General features: G+C 43.4%; 1 protein-coding gene across 2 annotated transcripts in view; it reads left to right on the forward strand.

Annotated features, from left to right (window-relative positions):
- The window catches only part of LOC308333477 (cytohesin-3), a 34,522-nt gene extending 18,108 nt beyond the window's left edge, over nucleotides 1-16,414 (forward strand). For both annotated transcript variants that reach the window (XM_080789911.1, XM_080789912.1), the window contains exons 6-13: nucleotides 1,816-1,896; nucleotides 2,410-2,522; nucleotides 5,419-5,567; nucleotides 5,774-5,885; nucleotides 9,511-9,587; nucleotides 11,382-11,453; nucleotides 11,765-11,919; nucleotides 14,438-16,414. In XM_080789911.1, coding sequence (XP_080646037.1) covers nucleotides 1,816-1,896; nucleotides 2,410-2,522; nucleotides 5,419-5,567; nucleotides 5,774-5,885; nucleotides 9,511-9,587; nucleotides 11,382-11,453; nucleotides 11,765-11,919; nucleotides 14,438-14,510 — 832 coding nt within the window. In that variant the 3' untranslated portion in view covers nucleotides 14,511-16,414. The remainder of the gene's footprint in view (nucleotides 1-1,815; nucleotides 1,897-2,409; nucleotides 2,523-5,418; nucleotides 5,568-5,773; nucleotides 5,886-9,510; nucleotides 9,588-11,381; nucleotides 11,454-11,764; nucleotides 11,920-14,437) is intronic.
- Nucleotides 16,415-16,496: the final 82 nt, after the last annotated feature.

Below are 16,496 nucleotides of genomic sequence, written 5' to 3' on the forward strand. Positions count from 1 at the left end.
TTGGGCATCGGTAGAGCTATGAAACAATGAAACGGCCTCAGTATTGGGCCAGCTGGATGAGTATGAAGGTTGTTTGCGGGGGGGGGGGGGCTCTGGGGGACTCCATCAATAGGGGCTCCTTTCACGCAGGCTTTACATGGCCTCATTGTGGGGGAACCATCAAAGAGTCACCATGTGCTCAGTAGGAATCACAGTAAACATACCGTAGGTTGACGGGTTACACTCGGTAATTATCGCTAATTGAGTTGATGCCGGGAGCCGGTAACTATAATTACACGCTGTGTATAATTACAGATACAGCTTTAATGTAGAGAGAGAAAGAAGTGGAGAGAGGAAGTGGAACACAGGGAGGACACATGCAATGGGAGAGGGATAGTGGCAGGGGAAAAAAAGAGGAGTATTCCGGTGGTATTGAGAGAAAGGAAGTACGGCAATTGAGGGGGAAGCTAGAGCAGAATCATTTGTTTTGGGGGGCGGGGGGGGGGGGGGGGGGGGTCTACAAGCTCGTAGATCTGCTATTTTCACAAATCTATGGAACCAAGTCAAACAATTTATTTTACTACATTCCAAGTGCTTGTCAGGGTGGGGGGAGGTCCCCGGTTCAAATATGATTATTTTGGGTAGTCACGGCCTGAAAAGGTTGAGAACCACTGCTATAGAGTGGGCGATAAATGATCAGACAGAGGAGGTTGCTCCAGGCATGTTTTCATTGTTCCTGCACTTACTGTCATAGTGTCACATACAGTGCTGCCACAGGCATCACAAGAACTCACTGAGGTGCATTTCTTTACTGTGTGTACTACTGTATACATGTTATGAGTTTCCTCTTGTGCTACATGCTGTATTAGTCTACAGCAGGCTACATCCAAGGACATCTGTAATACATTTAACTGTAGCAACCAAACCTCTCCCTCTCCTTCTATCACCCCAACCTGTACAAACACTTTAGGATTGGAGTGGTTTATATTTAATTGGAGAGGAGACTACAATACACAATGCAGTCAGTGGATCTTGCACATATAGAATAAGTAAGCAAGCAAGCCCAAAAGAAATATCAAACAATGTTATTGTGATGCAAGCTGAAGCACTTTGGTGCTTTGTAAACTTCTCAGTGGCGTCTTCCCAGGCACAAACACACACAAAAACGTCTACTCGGAAAATTCTACCAATCGACCATTTCCTGGCTATACTGCAGCCATCTGAAAAGTGTCAACGATACGCAATACAAAGGGCGTTGAGGCTAAGGAACATGGATCAGGATGTAAAAACAAGCTAGATCAGAGAGGTTGCGGTGACCGCAGCCTGAGAGCTGCTGTTGACTTTTACCCTAAAAAACCCTTTGCTGGTCAAACAAATCTCTGACAAAAGACCCTGTGTGGATTTGGTCGGGCTGGTTCTCATCAGCCAGACGCCACACACCATGACAAGGTTCGGGGGAGTCGAACAGCCCCAAGGTACACGCCGGCTAACGCTCGCTTTGGCCAGCTGTTGAAATTGCTTCCAGACTTCCTCCGTATGAGCAAGAGCAGAAATATGACAGGAATGTCAGGAAGGAGAAGAGAAGGCAGGCTGAGAATTTTATTTTTGGAGAAAATATTATTTCCCCCCACGCTTCTCCTGGGCTCATGGCTATCATCTTCTCTCGGTCATTTTGATATCCCCTGAATAACATTGGCATTAATTTAAATAAATAGCATAAAATGGCATGAAATAAAAACATTGGCTTGAAGGGACGAAATAACACGATTCTCTTTTCTCTAGACTAATTGAATTACCGTTCCATAGTTTACTCTGACACTTTCTTTCTTCCCCCAGGGATGACTTCAACATTAAGGTGCTCCAAGCGTTTGTGGAGTTGCACGAGTTTGCAGACCTCAACCTTGTCCAAGCACTAAGGTCAGTTGGATAGGCAGTAGTGGTGCATTCAATTAATCAATATGGCAATATATCAATCGACAATACGGATGATATGTGAATCGATCGAGAGGCTGCTGTATAGACAGCAATAAACGGCAATAATTATCTGGGTGACGAAGTGTTGCCAGACTTACCTCTTTTTAACGTTATCAAAGCCCCCCTTGTAAGTTGCAATGCACTCACTTCCCAGACCCCTTGTTAAGATGTTTAATTTAAAGATCTCTGTGGGCCTGAAAGTGCTTTATTGTATTTATGCAACATGGTCATTATTTTGAATAAACGTCGATATACATCGTATTGTGGCCTCTGTATCGTGATACATATCTACAGTATCTAGAGATTGCAAGCAATATCCACCACTATAGTCAGGTACTCTGTAAAACAAACGTACTCTATGTATGTACTGCATACAATCACTTTGTATATTGTGTCATAATGGAAATATCTTCTCTCCTCTCCTCTCCTCTCCTCACTCCACCCTCTCTGGTGTAGACAGTTCCTGTGGAGTTTCCGTCTTCCAGGTGAGGCCCAGAAAATTGACCGTATGATGGAGGCCTTTGCTGCACGTTACTGCCAGTGTAACCCAGGAGTCTTCCAGTCAACAGGTCAGTCCCTCAGCTAAGATGGGTGAACCAATAGGATCCACTGGCTGTTTTCACCAGCACTCGCCCCTCTAGACCAGGAACCACACAGGCTGGGGCAGGCTATCATATGAGCACACTAGCTCATAGTAGTACCACATTAAACCTTAACCACCAGACAAGTCATTCAGGGGTTGTATAGTAGAGCCTTTAAAGGGTTAGTTCAGATTTTTTTATTTAAAGCTGCAGGAAATATTTTCCATTAATATAGTGGTTGCAAAGGTGTTAATTGATAGCCTCTGAGAGGGGTCGTAGGTCAACGATACAAATTAGGGTTAATTTCTTTTTATGTGTGGCCCCAGTGCCCCCCACCAAATGACAAGATTTACATAATATTCAGGCTATCAATTAATATCTTTGCACGAGTATAGAACATGTCACAGGAGCTATAAGATTCCAATAGTGTGTGTGTGGGGGGGGGGGGGGGGGTACTAAGTCTCTCTCCGATCTACAAGCTCACAATGCATTGCAGTGATATGCACCGTACGCAATTAAGTATAAATCAGGCATAAAAGGTTCATGGAGTGAAACATCAACATCAAACATGGGTAATATTACATTATTCAAGAAGCAGTAAATACTGTACGTCTCAGCACAGGCCTGGGGCTATACACGTTCCCACGGTAAAAGAAACCCTACAACAACAATAACAAGTCAATAAATGATTAATGGCTTGTAGAGGAATCAATGACTTGCTCCTAGCAAGACATCAGGGCTGCTGTGGGCGGTCACGCATGGTTGCATGTTGTCCTTTGCAGGTCAATCGAATGGGTCGACAATGTGAGAGTATAGAGGTTGACTTGCACACAAAACGTCTATGCTGAAATAGGCTCTATGCACAGCAGCAAACCTCCATAGATGTTACCAATGATACTAATGAAGGCTCTGCTCCATTTAGGTCAGTTGTGCATGTTGGTTCACTGAGAGTGTACAACAGTTTGAGAAGCACTGTGTTACACTAAATGCCCTAGATGTTGTAGAATGAGTGTTCCCCCTCACAGTTTGTAACTGGCAGTCTCAGGAAAAGCTGGAGTGCAATGTAAACATTCGGGAAGGGTAATTGTAAAGGTTGTAGCGGACCCAGCTGGCAATAAGGAGTTGGAGATCGACTGATGAATTTTACCATTTTATTTGTAAACTGTCACCGTGAAAACTGAAAGAAAAACATATGATACATACATCAAAGATCAATAAACATCACATCAATAGCGTCACATATCAGTACATCATATATATATAAAAGCAGTTTCATAATATAAAAGTAAATCATATTTATGCATTGGCATAACATTTCTGATAAGTATTACAAAATATGCATCCTGAACCATAAACCATCATAATCCACATTAGACAGATCAGGAAACAATGAAACTCCAAACATTCAGTGAACAATAACAAGAAAACATCAAAAACAATAATACCTTTTTCCCCTTCCAGCTAGGCGCTAAATCATAGAGTTCTAAACAGCATGTCTCTCTCAAGGTCCATTCTTGTGTTCTCAAAGTTACATGGGGATCGCACCAAACATGTCTTGTTTGTCATGCGATTCCCCATGCCGTCCGTCCATGCCAAACAATTCCTCTCCCTGCACATGCAAAGCTGGGTTTAAATAGCCCTCTGATGACAGCCGGAAGGAGCTGGCTGGCGCTTCCGGCCATACCCTTCAAAATAAAAGTTTGACCATCCCGGGGTCCGTTACAAAGGTTATGCAGGTTAGTTTGGCACGCACCGGACCTGTTCTCAGTTTCTGGAAGAGGTAGGAAGGTAGGATAGGCATTTATAAGCTTTCAGCTTCAGCCTATTCCTTTTGATCACCTCCAGTTCCTTTTTGTTATGTGTCTTGACAAATAAGCTGTTTTGTAACTGTGAAGATGATCAAATAAACTAAAAAAAGAAAGAAAGGAGGGCCATCTTTCTCTAAGCCACAAAGCGTGTGTGTAAGTGTGTCTGTGCAGGTTCTGGAAAGATGTAATTTCTTTGTTTACTTCAGCAGATTCAGAATCTCTGACCCGTCATTTGGTGTGTACGTGCACATCCTCAGAAAACCTGGCTCAAAAGATGAACGTCTGTCTGTCTGTCAGTCAGTCACTGACTGTGTACGTGTGGCAGGATTCATAACATCAGTGCGTCTAAAAGACAGACAATAGGCAAAGGAGACAGGATGGACTGAAGACAATGAAGGATTTATTTAAGGCGGTCTGTTTCTCTACTTCACTCTCTTCCCTGGTTGTCATTGTCAAAACAAACATTGACATTAAAATTCAGACAATGTCTGTGACACTTTCTCTCTCTACAGACCTATTGCGATTGTGTCACATACAGTGCTGCCACAGGTTTCACAAGAAATCACTGAGCGTGGCATGCCCAGATAGGTGAACATTTAGCGACAATAGGCAATCTTGAGCTTGCAGATTAGCTATTTTTGCTAAAGAGATTTGGTGTAGAAGGAGTGGGCCAAGTATAGACCCCCTGGGGGACTGCGGGCAATGAAGTATTGCTGCAATCCGGTTAAAGTGGTTAGTGTGGCTGTAGTTGAGGGGTTAGAGAGGCCATCTGGGAATCTGAATGTCGCTGGGTCGACCCTTGGTTCGCCCAGTCTATGTGTCGAAGTGTCCCTGAGTAAGCCAACTAACCCATGAAAGCTCGATCTTGTGCACCTATCTGAGCAGCCATCATTTGGCTGAAGCAGTAAAAGCTATTTCCCCTCCCTTACTTTTATTGCAAGGTCCAAACATGTTAAAAATGTATACCATATATGCTCTTGGTAACCGTGAGGCACTCTGCATTAAGGCAGCTGCCCAGTGTCCATCCTTAATGTTCAAATCCACCAACCCGTTTGGTGAATGCTGTCGCCCTATAGATACGTGTTATGTGCTGTCGTTTGCCATCATCATGCTGAACACCAGCCTGCACAACCCCAACGTCAGGGACAAACCCCCTGTGGAACGCTTCATCTCCATGAACAGAGGCATCAACGAGGGAGGGGACTTGCCCGAGGATCTGCTCAGAGTGAGTCCCTAATGTGTTTGTTTGTGATATGCACTGAACTGTGTGTGTGTGTGTGTGTGTGTGTGTGTGTGTGTGTGTGTGTGTGTGTGTGCGCGCGCGTGTGCGTGCGTGAGTGAGTGAATCCGCCATGCCTCCTACTGTGTGAAATTTAGCCTATTTTCCCCATTTGATAAATGTTGTCTACCCCACTTCCCCGTTTTGTACAGAATCTATACGACAGCATCAAGAACGAGCCTTTCAAAATCCCAGAGGATGATGGGAACGACCTGACGCATACATTCTTCAACCCTGACAGAGAAGGCTGGCTGTTAAAGCTAGGTATGTACTACGTAGTTGTCATAATGGCCCCCAGCGTGATTCATGTTTCAGCTCTGAAAACCTTGATGTGTCTACTAATGTCAACATAGCATCAAAGCACAGTGATTGATAAGTATTATTTGTCCTTTTTTCCTTCCATGATGTGTGTTGGGTGTCAATTTCTGTTGGTAGTGTGTGTCTCCTCTCCTCTCCTCTCCTCTCCTCTCCTCTCCTCTCCTCTCCTCTCCTCTCCTCTCCTCTCCTCTCCTCATGTAATGTGTATTTCTGTCAGTGTGATTCAGCTGTCCCCTCATCCCTCTGTTCTCCTGTTGTCTGTTGTCACAGTGATCTGTGTGTTCGCAGTTGTCTTTCAGAAGTTCTGCTGCCCTCTGTTTCTCCCTTCATGCACTCACTCTGACCTCTCACCCTTTCACCTCTCTGCTCTGTTCTGTGACTGGCTCTTCCTACTTATCTCTCTGCATTAGGAGGTAGGTACCCCTCCACCCTCAGCCCACCCCTCCTCTTCTCCCCTTCTCCTCGTTCGTCATGGAGCGCCACCATGCTGGCATTTGGCTGCTGTTTTCTCCTCAGTAAACCAGAGCTCCTGAACATTGCCACTCCATCTAATTGCCTGGTTTGCTGTGGAGCTTGTTAGCACGCGAGTGGGGTGGGGGGCAGACAGTGAGTTATGGCAGTCCCTGAAGGGATGGGCTATCATTTGGGGAGGCTAAGAGGATGGTCTCTGACTGAGCTTTCTTTATGCTCGGCGGGTATTGGCTGACTTCCTCCACTGGGCTGAGGACTGGTCTCAACTGGCGCCCTGTAGTGAACATTACTACCACTCATGATCACTAGAGGATCAGCTGAAACCTAGCATAAGGCTTTCTTTGCAGGCTTTCTTTTGTCACATCACAGTGTTTTATGCTCCTGGTCTTTATGTCTAAGCTTCCTCAGTAGCTGACACAGCTGTGTAGCAGGATCACACAGGTCAGTGTAGTTATATAGGTTTCCACTACATTTTCCACTGGTAATCATTTCACTGAAAACGGATTCATCTCATGCATAAGCTACGTGCCATTTGAGACTTGCCCTCAACTCAAGCTTTTGAATCAGTGAGAGAGCTCAGCGGGAGAGCATCTATAGTGCCTGAGGTGGAGCAGTGATAATGCGTGCTGCTGTTTGGATATAGCAGATGCAGTACATTCGTTTCTAACAGACTAACAGAGCCCCCCTGAGGGACCCCTCTACTTATCTCCTTTCTCTCTTACACTTTATGTCTTTGCCTCTCTGTCTCTTTCTCTCTCTCCTACTCTCTATATTTGTCTCTCGTACTGTCTCCATTCCCCCGTACGCTGTGCTTGCCAGATCGTTTTAGTTCCAGCTTTTCCTACCGGTGAATTCCATTTAGCCCCACCCTCGTAAAGCCCCCGCTCAACTGAGGGAAGAATGTGCTTCTTTCCTTTATTTCTTTTAACGGCGTAGTTAAATGAGGTACTCTGCTGGCCTGTCAGGCAGTTGGATGTGAATGACTGCTGCGCTTCTCTGAAGCTGCGTGGCGCTCCATAAGCTGTAATTAACACCAAGGTGCCTGCTTATTTCCCCCCAGCCCGAGCCTGTGCTATGCCTGAATCCATCACCATCCTCCGTATACACAGCATGTCACAGTATTTAAACATCATTTGAACATTGTTAGGAGTGTGTGTCCTTGCCTCCAAAAGTTATTGTTCAGGTTTTGAGCTTCTTTAATTGTCACACGGTTGACACGTGTTTACTCTCTCAGTCTCCTAATACACGCATGGAACTGCATTTGAGTTTTACAAATTTGTAGGGCTGTGGCGCAGCAAGCATACACAGATACAGTTTTGGAGATGAAGTTAAACACCCTCTAGACTTTCACTCTCACTTTAGTTGGCTCATTGACACTCGTGAAATTGTATTCTGTCATATATATCCATCCTCATTTTCAGTTTGAGCGGTGGATAAAAATAGATGAGATATGCTGTAGACCTCCTGGGCATTGGACTATTCATATGAATGTAAAAATTCCATGGAAGTAATGAAGTGTGTAGATGGAATTGTGGCTGGTATGACAGTGACATCTGCGTGCATGCGTGGGGAGTATTGCATATTGATTACATCAGTAACCGTAGACGCCTCAGAGACGGGCGCATTCTGGAAAGTCAGCAAGCTTGTTATTATGCTGTGTCCGTGTTGCAGCAGCAGGATGGACAGGCCGGCGGCCACACATGATTTATAGTGTCTCCAAAACAACATGTTTCTTTATAGTATCTACGTACTGTAGGTTTTCACTTCAGTGTTCATTTAACTCAGGGAGTGTACAAAGGTCCATTTGGTTATATTTGTGCACTCTCTGAGTTACAACAAATGAATACATTAACACTGCCAATTTGACTGTGTAGGTTAATAAATGACATCATCCGGGGTCTAATTAACCAGAAAATCCAGTAAGCTGATAATGATAATCCGGCGTGACATCTCACAATCTCCATATAACTGCTGAGAGTGTTTCTTTAAAATGTTCTAACTCCCACATACGGGGCGTTTAGAATGAAAGCCATCAGATGTCTCTTGGCTCTGTCGTTTGTTTTCTGTGGTCAGAAATGTGTATTATTGAGCGTGAGTCAGGGGCTGAAAATAGATTTTCCTTCTTGTAAACGAAGAAATATAAAAAGGACTTGACTCACATGTTTGTGAATGGTTCCAGGAATACCCCCGTTTAAGATCCACCATTATTACTTGTCTTTAACCATTTAAAATGTAAATGCTCTCCCTTTCGAGAATATGAATTAACCACGTAAACCCCGGATGGTTGAGCGGAGTGCCTCAGGCCTCTGTACTAGTGTATTTTCAGAATGCTTTCGCTGTTGGTCAAGCTCACCGTTGCGTTGTGAGCTTGTCCATCTGCTATTTGCAGCAAAAGCTTTCTCCATAATACAGATGCTGGAGTTAATGTTGTTTTTGGGTTTTAGATATCGTCAAGGACATTTCTCTCCTTTTTTTTCTGTTCTTGTTTTGAGGTGAGATGTTTAATGTTTTTTATATATTTTTTATCTCATCTCCAGTTCAGTGATTTTGCTATTCTTTTGTGTTTGAATCAGTCTACCAGTCAGCAGGAGTTCTCAAATATACGTTTTTGTGACCTAATTTCAGTCATGGAGCTGTTTTTATGGGTTGCAATTAAAAAAATCAGATGTTTCATGTGGACTTACTAGAGATCTCAACTGGTTGACCCGATACTCCAGAACTAACACTGTCATCTTCATCACCCAGTGGATGAACATTGGCATGGCTTGGCTATCTGGTGTCCCTCTTCCTTTTTCTGTTTCATAGTCTCTCTCTCCCCCCTATCTCTCTCTCTCTCTCTCTCTCTCTCTGATCTCTCACTCACACACGCACGCACGCACGCACGCAAGCACACACACACACACACACACGCACGCACGCACGCACGCACGCACGCACGCACGCACGCACGCACGCACACACACACACACACACACACACACACACACACACACACACACACACACACACACACACACACACACACACACACACTCTCTCTCTCTCTCATATCTCTCTCTGTTTTCCGTTAACTCTAAACCCTGTGTTTCTCTGTGTGTAGGTGGGAGGGTGAAGACATGGAAGAGGAGGTGGTTCATTCTAACAGACAACTGCCTCTACTACTTCGAATACACAACAGTAAGCGGACAGAGGGGTGTGTTTGTGTGTATGTGTGTGTGTGTGTGCGTGCACGTGTGCATACTCTATGAAATTAGATTAAATAAAATCACCTAAAGGCCAGGGAGGACTGGTAGTCAAACCGAGTGACACAGGGATTAAGTGACATATATCACCACACACACACACACACACACACACACACACACACATCCCCTCTCTTTAGCAGTGTCTGACCTCCATCCAGCAATTAACATGATGCATCATGGGAAACATCTGGGGAGGTTGCGGCAGCACATCTGTCCTGGTTAAGCCAAGTGCTTCACTCAGCCCCCTCCCCCATTTACCCAACACACACACACACACACACACACACACACACACACGCAAATAATATACCAAAAAAACGTCTTCATCACTCCTTCCTCACAACCAGCTGTGAGACCACCCCCCACTCGCCACAAGTCCCAACACGTGCCGTCCCCTGCCACAGCGCCTCATTAGTATACAGTATACAGACATGATGGCGGCTCAGCCCCCTGATGGGAGGTACATCCCCCGTCAGAGAGAGACATTAGTAGCTTGCTGGAGGAAGTTTATATACTTCAGTGACTCCATCCACTACCACAGTAGTTCTAAAACGTTCAACTTTCAAGTTCAAAGACCCCCCAGTTTATGCATTGGGTCACAGTATCAAGGTGAGTGAGGAGTATAGGACAGTATAGGACCCAAATGCAACATGGCTGAGGGCCGAACAGATCAACTCAAGAGTTTTAAATAATAATAACCAGGTTCACCAAAACATGACACATAAACTAAGGTTCTCCAGAAACAAGGTGGGTCGAACAATGTCAAAGGAACGTTCCAAGAAATATGGGACTACTTTTATTTGTATATTAAAGGATGGTTGCATTAACATTTTTTAAGTGTAATACATTACAGATGATATAATCGCTATTGTCAACAACAGAATGTGGAGGAGTGTTGTCCATTTGGGGTAGTTTTTGACTGCTAGTTGTGTTTTATTTTTTGTTTCTATTTTCTTTTGTGTAAGTCATGTGTATCTTGTATGCTTTTGTAAAAAAAAAAAGAAACAAGGTGGGTCAAACATAGCCAGGTACAGCACTAGATTAAAAAGTTTAAACACGCCAAACACATACATGAACTCACAATGAACTGAACACACAGGGGAGTTTAGACACAGGGACTAACAGACCACTCTACTGACAATCAACACAAGGATAACCAGGCTAACACACTATCCTTGTGCCTACCCACAAGCCACAACAGTGTGCCATGTTTTCCCATTGCACAATGCAACCACGGACAGGGGTTGACTGGCCACAGGCTGACTACATTACTTTTTCTTGACGATGAGCGTAAAAGGGTCAAAATTACACATAAGCGGGCACTTATGGGCTATAGTTCCAAACATTGCTCCTATGGCTGGAGATAGAATGAGCACTTTCGCATTCCATTGTTACAATGGGAGTCAACGCTAGTGTCGCCACTCTCTTACTATATTACTCTGGCCACGACATACTCAGCCGATTTGCTCAGACACATATGACGTACATTCTCCATTCATTGTCAATGGCATTTAATGTTTGTGTTCAGACAGAATCTACACTATAGCTGTTTTAAGAGGGGCTATAGCGCCCCTCAAAAATCAACAATATTGGCCACTGTTCGCCGGTTTCACACTCTACCGGCACCCTACGCAGTGGAGGGAGAGGTTCCGATTGGAGCTACATACTGACCATGAACTGACATGATACTGACATGAATACTATCTCTCTTTCTCTGTGTTTTCAGGATAAAGAGCCTCGTGGAATTATTCCCCTGGAGAACCTCAGTATCAGAGAGGTCGCTGAGCCCAAGAAGCCTGTAAGAAACGTAGCCCTTCTGTTCCTGTCTCTGAACTTTACATTGTCCTTAACAATAGCAAAAATTGTATAATGTGTTTATGTCAAGTAACTTACATGTTTTACATGTGTTTTGTATTCCTATATGTCTCGCCACAACCACACTTCAAAAGTAGCCTTGAACCCCATATAGTGTTGCAACAGGGCATCACATTTGAAAATGTCTTTAGAAAATGTAAAACACACTATGGCACCAACTAATTAACACATTTTGGACACGGTTCCCAGGTGGACAGAATCCTGACATTTAAAACTGTCCCGCTCTCCTCGCAGAACTGCTTTGAGCTCTACAATCCCAACCACAAAGGCCAGGTGATCAAGGCCTGCAAGACGGAGGCAGATGGACGTGTTGTGGAGGGCAACCACGTGGTGTACAGAATATCAGCACCCACGCCAGAAGAGAAGGAAGAGTGGATCAAATCCATCAAGTAAGATTCCCCTAGAACCTCTCCGTTAGCACGGATCCTTTTACACTGGAAGGGCACTTAGCTGACGTCGAGCCTATTTCCCATGTGTGCCTTTCACATGTCTGACCTTGGCTGTGAGGAACACACACACACCCAAATGCGTGCTAGCACACATGCACATATGGGATGCACGAGCGCAAACACTCACATGTGACTGTGTGACTCAGTTTCTCACACTGTGAGACAGATAAGACTGTGGACTCAGAGGTGATTTCTGCTCTCTGGAGGTTAACCAGGCTTCCGTTCGATAAGGCCTGGAGTGTCAAGTATGAAACAAAAAACATGCGCTCTGTCTCTCTCACGCACGCACACACACACACACAATTTCAATTCAATTACACACACAAATGGAAGCACTCAAATGCATTTTGACAGCGTCTGCACTCTATTGGTCACATCCAAATGCTGTCTTGTTAAGGCAGGAAAAGAGACTCGATTACTGCAGCAAATTGGACCCAGTGGGTAATCGATCGACTTGTTGGAATCACTAAGTCCAGCATTACTGGACAATTCACTGATCAATACCAGAGCTGAAAATATCGTAATAAAAGATCCCTCCATGCTCTCACTATACAGAAATCACATTACCATTGACATGTGTTTCCATTAAATCTCACTGATGGATTTCTGGCCAATGCTTAGACGTTAAGTTTCACTTATTTTAACTTCCAAGTTAAAATTACGTTTGAACAAGGCTGCTTCGTGGGCAGTTAAGTGGATTTCAAAGTGGGAAGAGGTTATCATTTGTCAGGGTTTGTGTGATTAGAGTTAACCGACATTGAGATGACATCGTAGGGGCAGAACCTGAAGATTTACAAATAAGAAAACACAAGACCAGCTCTATGTATCTAGTATAGTTCTACTGTTAGACTGATGATAGTAGCTTACTTATGATCCTAGATGACTATTTCTATGCATTTGATGTAGTACCTTGTGTTGTTGCTTACTGTACTGGTTAAGAGCGTCTGCTAAATGCCTAAATTGTAAATTGATTCATAGCATAGCAAAGCAGAGTAGAGTTTTCATCAACGTATGGCATATTTTCTTCAGAAAGCGCAAGTAACAATCTGTAATGGGGTGGCACTTCATGCCGGTCAATGGCGTTGGCAGTGTGCTTTGCACTTTGCACTGATGCCCAACTGGGAATTTGACTTGGGATGTGGTGATTATTTGGCTACCACTGCAGTCACTCCTCAAAATAAATGTGAATGGTTAGTGCAGCAACCATATGGTTGCAATGTCTCCAGTTTGACTATAATATAATATAATATAATAATAAAAGAAGGGGAAAAAAATCACACCTGTGTGAAGTGAGTGGTCCCCGGTGGCACCCTGGAAGTTCCAGACCCACAGGATCTGGACTGGGCCAGGGTGCTGGCCCGGTTCCGGTGAGCCGCCCGCGTCCAAAACGGTCGAGAAATGACAGTTACCGTGTAGAGGTCCCCAGGGGGTCCCTCTACTGTACTGTTAACACCTCAAATCATCATATATACCTGTACAGTTAATATATATGTGTGTGTGTGTGTGTGTGTGTTAGGCTGCGCAACAGTGACACGCTATTTTCGTGCTCGGACACAGCCAGCCAGGGACCCATGCAGGGACACAGCCAGCCAGCCAGGGACACACATAGCTGTCAGTGTCTATAGGAGTGGTTGCACCACTCAAAAATACATTATTATAATATTCTATACTAAAATAAAATACTATTCTATATGCCATACCATAACCATAACCACAATATTTCACAAATACATCTGCCATACATGTAGCAGCTGAATACTGTACTACTATATGACTATGCCCCTGGACTGGGCAGGTTGGGGGAGTGCTACTCAATGACACTTGTGTCTCTTGACTCAGATGGCTGGGGTGGCAGACTAGCCTGTGGTCTGGTCAGCACATTCTCTCTCTCCTGCACACACACACACACACACACACACACTGCAGCCTTGCTGTGTCCCTGACTCATCTGCATGGTTGGCAACTTCTCCTGTGGCTAGGAGCGAGTGCGCGCGCGTGCACACACACACACACACACACACACACACACACACAGCATGCCCTGCAGTCTTGCCGTTTGGTAAACCATGGCTTATTCAGCCTTATTACATGCCAGTGTGTGATCTCTCCCCTCCCAGGGAATAAAGCTTTGTCACAACTATAATATGTCTACAGGGAGGAATATTTGGAGTCATAGAGCTCCATTATGCAAGATATGTTCACAACTTCACAATATTGTGAAACATACTTTCTACTAGTTTCTAGTCTTGAACCTGACTGTTCATTGAATATTATGCATCTTGTCTCAGCATAGACTATTCAACTATTACTACTAGTGTAAGGCAATAGAAAAATATACAAAATGTTGAATCAGTGGGAGCTGAAAAACAGAATATTAATAAATTGGTGTTATATTGAGACTTGGCCAATCGCTTAACAAAACCTTCTCTCTACCCCCTGCTCCCCCACCCTGTTTCAGAGCAAGTATCAGCAGGGACCCGTTCTATGACATGCTGGCCACCAGGAAGCGGAGGATAGCCAATAAAAAATGATGGCCGCCTGCCTATATAAACCAATAAGCATTCTGCATCGCAGCAGAGCCCTCCCAGGTGCCACAGATAGATCATGAGTCTCTTACACATTCATCCAGGGGGGCTGAAGTCAGTGATGGATTGGCACAGGACGGCGCAGCAGTGAAGCTGTTTGTCACAAACCTACCTACCCTACCAGAGATTTGGACTGTATGCACCTCTGCCAATATCAAGCTTCTCTGTTAGGGAAACAGAGCCAGAGAGAACAGTTATGTTTGCAACATCTTGGACTAAACTGGATTTATAACACAAACTACAGTAAAATGACAGGATTTCGCCAGTTATGCAGCTATAGTATCTCTCTGCATCATTAGCTAATGGTGTTGTTCTGCCCTCTAGTGAGTGGAAAAGGAATTGCATTGACCATGCAAACAGGTGGGCAATCAGACATCCTCAATCTGATCTATGAATCCCTCTTCTGCGTTTGATACCCTTTTGTTCTTCAAATGAGTGTCCTTATACACTCCCTAAAATCCAATTAATACCCTGTTCAACTGTCAACAGCTGTTGAAAACTGTGTGTAGGTGTTGTTGGTTAATTATTGTAAAAAGAATCAGCTGGTCTGATTGTTAACACCAGAATGACTGTTTCACAAGCAACTGCAAGCATATTCTTTAAAGACTGATGAAAATGATTTAACAGCCAAGAAAAGCTGGTTCATTTGCGGTAGTTCACAATCATGTAATTTCATTAATTTTGCATTTTCGTGTGAACTATCACTTTTTACTATGGAAGACCATTTCTGCCAATGTGACATAGTATTGCGAAATGAGACATTATATAATATTATTTTTGAAATTTCTCATTTGGATTTAGAGAAAGCTTCTGATTATTTTGATACCAAATCTTTCTTTTTTTAAGATATTGTAATTTGGAGATACTCACTTTCAGAAAACTTTATTTTTTTGATTGTATTTTGAGGTTTCAAATTTTGAAAATAGGCCAGATTAATTTTTTTTTAAAGCAGGTTGCGTTTTTCATTCTATTTGAAAGTTTTTCATTATTTTGAGAAACAAAGTATTTATTTTGAGACACCAAGTCATTTCAAATTTCTCATGACTTACAAGATCTTTTCCCATCATATTGGTGGAAATGGGCTCCAAACTATAAAACACAACAACCGATGTTGCTTCTAAGTTGATTTGAAGACACCTCTATAACCAAAATATCTTTTTCATATTTATTGTCTGATTTTCTCTTAACAAAACAAATCGTCCCCTTTACATTATTCATGTATATAATGTACATATATTTTTTGTCTTTGTGTTCTTATGTAGCACGTAAAGCATTATGGCTGTAGCCTACAGTATACCCGTTCATTTTTTGTTTTTCGTATTGTTTTGACAACAAATGTTTACAATAGTGTCAAGAGAAACCTCTCTTAGCTCCTCGCTGAGCAGTGAAGATACACTGATGGGATATTCTTATTGTGTTGCAATTGGAAGTTCTGTTGAGATATCGTTAAAATAGCAAAAGCCCACTGCACTGAGTTTGACATGTGGGGGTATAGGACAAAAGGGGACTGACAAAGGATCTTAAAAGTCCTCAATAGGTGAAGCTGAAAAGAAGATACTGGCATTTTTCTATTGAAGCCCAAATAAGTGTGAAGGATTACTGGAACCCAAGGGCTGGTTTCCCAGACTGAGATCAAGCGAAAAAACTTGTTTGAATGAAATTGTAGGCAACTAGGCATGATATTGGACTGGTAGCAAACTGGTCCTAGCTATTTTGATGAATTCTTTGAATAAAAGAAAATATGAAAGAATCGTGTAACCTAGGCTGTGTGTGAATTGATTGAAATACAATTAGCCTAACATAGTCTTTGGTTAATTGCAGTGCCATTAATAGGGTGTTGATAGTATTACAAATACAAAATGGAGTGGTTGTCCTTTCAACAAACCGCTAGAAAACCTGACCTGTGGGGGAATAAGCGTGTCTAGTGAGTGA

This window comes from Protomyctophum bolini (assembly GCF_963924005.1).
Source record: "Protomyctophum bolini genome assembly, chromosome: 18".
Taxonomy (NCBI): Eukaryota; Metazoa; Chordata; class Actinopteri; order Myctophiformes; family Myctophidae; genus Protomyctophum; species Protomyctophum bolini.